Source organism: Nicotiana tabacum, chromosome 7 (genome assembly GCF_000715075.1).
Source record: "Nicotiana tabacum cultivar K326 chromosome 7, ASM71507v2, whole genome shotgun sequence".
In the NCBI taxonomy this organism is placed as follows: domain Eukaryota; kingdom Viridiplantae; phylum Streptophyta; class Magnoliopsida; order Solanales; family Solanaceae; genus Nicotiana; species Nicotiana tabacum.
Genome location: NC_134086.1, coordinates 176889882 through 176895621, shown reverse-complemented (window position 1 = coordinate 176895621; position 5740 = coordinate 176889882). Strand labels below are relative to the sequence as shown.

Below are 5740 nucleotides of genomic sequence, written 5' to 3'. Positions count from 1 at the left end.
TTCTTCAATTTATTTCCCTCTCCAACCAAAAGGGGAAGGAAAATGATATCTCGCGGTTGGCAATTAGGTTGGTGAGGTTCCACATTTCATATATGGCGACTGCAATTTCTGTAGCATGTGATGCTTAATTGCTTTAAGTATACAGAGCCACAAAAGTGGATAATAGAGATCCAGCGAAGCCTAATAAAATAAAAATCTTTGATGAATCTTTTGCTTCTTCCCCCACTCCTAAATGTCATAGTAATGAAGGTGATCTGTATATTGATGTGATCTGCTTCCCATTTCATCTCATGTATGTTAGGTGTCCACATTTCCATGGTCTAACTTGACGCTGTTACTGTTATATTAGATTTTTCCAAATTCAACATGTTCAAATCTTCCTAGCCGACAACTCTATTAAACCGTGCGTACTGAGTGAAACAATTTGAAGAACTATGAAAAGATTGATTCTACTTTATCAATCAGTCTAAAGCAAAGTTACTGAAGGTCTAAAATTATGCTTTGTTTCCTTAACACAACATTAAAGACGTTAAAACAATTTAGTCTTTATTTTCTCTTAGAAGAAGCAAGGCAATTTCAATTTACGCCAAGGAAATGAAAGCAACATCAGACTGAATAATGGACCGCAGATTCTGGTGTGGTTTCCTTCTAATTGATTTTAGAAGACAGAGACGGCTAATCAAATTAAAGATGGCAGAAGTATCCAACTCAAAGCAACAAAAAACATAAGAATCTGGTGCACGCCAAGTCAACACAAAGGGAAAAGGTAAATTTGTTGAAAGGGAAAAATGAGAGTTGAATTTGACAAAATTGTTTCTTTGCTTCCTCGATACCCAGTTAGTTCGTTGGTAGTAAAAAGTAAAATTGGAGGCTAATAAGTTATCCTCGTGCTACAACAGTGAAGCAGGTCTAACATTTCTAATTTAAACCCTCTCGTTTTGGACATCCGGTAAAATACAGCTAAAAGTAGCAGTTCAAGCCATTTACTTCTTCTTCTTCAACTTGTTGGACTGCGACTGAGTATATGCAGTTCCCTTGAAAAAAGAACAGGAAAGTTAGCAAATCCTTCCGACCCGAATCCAAATGTAAATATACACATAAAAATTTTGAAATCCAGATTACTAAACATTTCCAGAAATGTACTCTTTAACAATATAATAAACCACATACCTGCAACCATTCATCCATGGATGCATCAGTTGTTGCAGTTCCAACTTCAACCTTTGCCTTTGGTGCTCTCTTAGTTTTCTACACACACATCCAGAAAAGAAAGAGAATGATTTAGAAGGAAACAAGAGCAGACGAATTCATATGCTTAAATGAAAAAACCCCTAATGTGCTTATTGCTGATACATTTTTTTAAGAGATATTTTATTCAGGAAATAGCACTAACTGCATTAAAAGGGAGGTATTTTTTATTTATTTTTTGATCGGTCGAGAGGTATTTTTCTTAGGTCCAGCTGCTTGACAGATTGCTTTGTTCTCATATGGTAACACTAACGACTCTGTATGACTAAAAAAACCCTCACTGTTACCAGCACATCAGCTCTCAGTCACTTCAAGAAGCAGATTTCAGCCCTCACCGTTGACATATACATGTCAATAGGATAGTGGTGCAAGATCTAGAAACAATAACCCCACACACTAACTACTTGTGGCCCCTCATACATACCCTACAGGCATTTTTTAAGATATAACCGAGTTTTTGAAGCACCTTTTTTCCATCTTACAAGGAACATAGGTAAGTATAATCACCTTTGAGAGATTTTGTAGCTGGCCACGTATCCAGAACCCGAGAAGTCCAAGGAGGGCAACTCCAAGACAAAACAGGAAAACAGACTCAACACTGAGAAGACCACCAGGTTCAGTCACTTCAATAGTTCCATTGTAGAACACATTTTGATAAGCGTTCTGGTCTATCTCGTAAATAATTGTGCCCACGAGATCAAAACTTCCAGGCTGCAACATGATGAACAGAATTATCAGTTCAGAGAAGAAACTGTGAGAATGAAGTCAAAGCAATTATATGAAAATAAGCAGGACAATTTTTCCATGTCCAAAGCAATTATATGAAAATAAGCAGGACAATTTTTCCATGTTAGTTGATGAGGAAAAATGGTAATAATGCTATACAACAAACCTGCATAAATTTGCTGACAGCAAATATATATGGAAAGGTAGCCTGAGCAGAAGGAGGAACTGTTGCGTTGTTAAAAGCCTAGTAAATAAACGAAGATACACAATTAGCCAATTCTGATATCCAAATATTAGTAAACAAAGCATGAAATACACTGAACATATGTTTGAACAAACACAGGTATACCCAAGGTGCCATATAAGTATGGCCTTTTCTTAGCTCCAACATGAACTCTACCTTAGTTGGTGAACTTAAAAATGCTGCTAGTAGAGCTCAACCTGACAATAAAACTTAGCTCTGACATATGAGGTTGTTTTAGTGGAAAAGTCCTCTTCCAACCGAGAGGTTGGGATTACATTTCACCAAGGAAGCCAAGTACTAAAAGTGTTTAGGGTATATTCAATTCCTTACAAGCAAGTTAAGGCACGATAATTCATTTGTTAGTTGATTTGAAATCTCCTTCAGAATAGGATTCATTTTGAAGCTTTTTGAATGCCCCAAATAGTTTAAGTTCATCATAAGTAAAGTCAATAAAGAGAAGTTTCATGCAAAAATGGGATGTTTTTAATTCTTTGAAATTGTATGCTAAAGTAATTTCGCGTCTGTAAAGAGTCATCTTCTCTTTCCCTTCTCCGTGGTCAATGTCAAAAAAGAAAACGAGGACCTTATTAATTCAAGCAATCTTATATTTGATTAAGATCTTTCTAACCAACAAATTTGGCAAGAGAGAAAATATAAATATTTAGAAAACCTATCGTGGTCATCAGCTAAAAGGAGAGAAAATAAGGGCATTTCCAAATAGCTCTTGTGAAATATAGCTTGTTAGGAGCAAACACAACGAAACTTTAACTGAAGAACAGAAACTATTAAGTGCAAACATGATATGTATCATGGAATATCTTCGGGTAACGTTATTATCACCAAAATTTAAAACAAGGTAAATTTAACAATACCTAAGCCCCAACTTAAACTAACTCACAACTAAAGAGACAAGAGAAAGAAAAAGCCTTTCGGATCATAAAAATTTGAGACAACATAAATATAACAAGACTATATGCAAACTTAAGGAACCAAATAGAAGCTAAATAATCTAGAGAGTATAAATACCATTTTTTTCAGTTCAGTCAACATATTTCACCAGTAATCTTAAGAAGCAAGCAGCGTAAAGCATGATTAATAGGAAAGGATGTAACCAACAATTACCTGAACAGAAAGATTTTGAACCAAATAGCGATGATCAAAGGGAAGGTGAACACTGGCTTGGATGGCAATGATATTCAGATTTGATTCCCCTGCTTTAACCAAAGTCGGCAAATAAATCCATCAGAGCAGATAAAGGAAGAGATGCTATCAGAACAATACTATTAAAAATCAAAAACTTAATGGGACAAAGAAAAGGAAAATACAGAATTACCATCATTTTTCATTCCAACCAACAGCTCGCTCTCCTCACCAGCTGCCACTACTGCATAGACAACGAAAAACATGATTTAAGAGAGGCAAACCATTAACAGCAACCTTGTCCAAAGCAAAATTAGGTAAAGATAATAAAGATGCATAGTAGACACTGAATTTAAACTCACCTTTCGAAGGGTTTTTAGGGAAAACACAAATCGTTTCAATCCCAGGTGCAGGACCATAACTCTCACTGCTAAAATCTTGGACATCCTCACCAACAATTCCAAGATCCCCTCCTTCCTCGGTACCCTCAACCACTTCTGCTTCAGGGTCGGATTGAGCTCTAGCAACTAAAAGAAAATATTAACACCAAAATGAACTTCACGAAATACAACCATAGCAATTAACAATGAACAACAACTACTAAGCCTCAATCCAAAACCAGTTATCGGCAAGATACATTTTGCTCAAAATGACCGAACAAGTTAAAGCCTGAAAGGAAATTCTCATAATCAACCTAATCAACATCATAAAAAAGTTACGAGGCGTAAAAAGTAGCATAACATTGAGGATCTAACTAAATCCGAAGCATGAGGTCTAGGTTCGAATCTTAGAGGAGGCAAACAACACTAGGCAATTGCTTCCCATATGTCTAATCCTTGGTGGGCAGAGTTACATAGTAACTGAGCTGGTGGGAGTTAGCAAGTACCCGGTGGAATAATCGAGGTGCATGCAAGTTGACCCGGACACCACCGTTATAAAAAAATATGAAGATCTAACTAAATCAAAAGAGTAGAGAATTCTATCAGGGAGCAGGCAATGCATGCATTATCATTTCTTTTCCAAGTCATTATACGAAACAAAACACAAGAAGCTATTATCAAGTCAACGACAATGACTTTGACTAACCAAAACTAGCAAAAACTTTCCACAATCAAAGTCTACATTCAATTCTAATGCTTATCGTTTCCAAATGGAGAACGTATCAAAGCATAATATTTAACATTCCAGATTTACTATGGCAATCAAAATCATAATCCAATCCGATATCAATCGGGCAATAACAAAATTGGAATAGTCCACATTAAATAGTCAAACCTCGATTAAATCGAAGAGAATCAAAATTACGAATATCAAAGAAACATAGTAGAGTATTAGATAAAGCTTAATACGTAAAATTGTTCATGCGATCGTGCATGAGCATGCGAATGCGATGAACTACAAAAATTAACATGCAAAGATGAGGGATTTGACTGAAAGTTTTCAGGAATTAAGATCTGTGATCTAAGAAGCAAACCTTGAAGAAATGATGAAGAGAAGAGGAGAAGAGCCAGGACGAAGAAAACCCTAATTGTCATTTTGAGAGGAAGGCGGAGCACACGAACGAAGACCAAAGACGAGAGTGAAACAGAAAATCAAGCTCTGAGGTCACAGAAAACAAACCCAGCCCAGAATTTTCTTTTTGTTTTTGTTTTTCTATTTTAACAGATTTATTCATGTGAAAACAGATATGTTATGTCAACTCAATAGGAATCGGGGGCCCAAACTGAGAAATAATCACTTTGGGCTTTGCTGCAGAACTCACAAGATTTGTTTATTAATGACTTCCCGTAATTCGAAATTTTCGTTCATATACCATATAGTAAACGATATTACTAAATATATAGTTTGCATATTATCTTTCATGCTACTAGTATTTCTACATAATATAGATAATGCATTAAATAAGAAATCATTGTAGTTGTAGGCTTCCTTATTTAGGCGCGCTAAAATTGGGGATTACATATTCTTCCAGATCTTCCACAATGCAAATTACGCACATTAATCTTCTTCGTCAGTTTCGTTTCAAATTTAGCGTCTCTGCTTTTTCGATACACTGTGTTTCAAACTTTTTTCTGATTTCACAAATCAGAAACGACTAAATCTTCTACAATTCTTCTACATCAAACGCACTTATGTCCAAATTTCAGTAATACAAAGCAAAGGAAAAGAGAGCAGCAATTCCACCATTGACAGCCATTAAAAAGCTTTGAAACTTTGAATTCAAATTTGGGTTTTCAAAAATTATTATTTGTTTGGATTGGGTGTTGTTGCAAATAATTGGGAATATGGTTTGGAGTTTATATCTCAATTTTGAGGGGTTTTGGTGAAGATTAGACTTGGTTTTGGCTGAATTTCGGATTGAAACTCGAAGAAGAAGAAGAA

At 35.6% G+C, this 5740-nt stretch overlaps 1 protein-coding gene across 1 annotated transcript; it reads right to left on the bottom strand.

Annotated features, from left to right (window-relative positions):
- Window positions 1-748: 748 nt before the first annotated feature.
- Window positions 749-5017, bottom strand: LOC107792694 (translocon-associated protein subunit alpha). The gene is made up of 8 exons (XM_016614929.2): window positions 4833-5017; window positions 3721-3885; window positions 3552-3602; window positions 3341-3429; window positions 2141-2218; window positions 1756-1959; window positions 1171-1248; window positions 749-1034 (listed from the first exon to the last, which is right to left on the bottom strand). Exons 1-8 carry the CDS (start codon window positions 4891-4893, stop codon window positions 984-986), a joined length of 777 nt encoding a protein of 258 aa, XP_016470415.1. The 5' UTR covers window positions 4894-5017; the 3' UTR covers window positions 749-983.
- Window positions 5018-5740: the final 723 nt, after the last annotated feature.

What these genes read in the sequence shown, in the direction of transcription:
- LOC107792694 (XM_016614929.2), bottom strand. Translation starts at nt 4,893, where the DNA reads ATGACAATTAGGGTTTTCTTCGTCCTGGCTCTTCTCCTCTTCTCTTCA. An exon ending in CTGTCAGCAAATTTATGCAG is followed by an intron (nt 1,960 to 2,140) that starts GTTTGTTGTATA and finishes ATCATGTTGCAG; the next exon opens with CCTGGAAGTTTTGATCTCGT. An exon ending in AGCTACAAAATCTCTCAAAG is followed by an intron (nt 1,249 to 1,755) that starts GTGATTATACTT and finishes ATGTGTGTGTAG; the next exon opens with AAAACTAAGAGAGCACCAAA.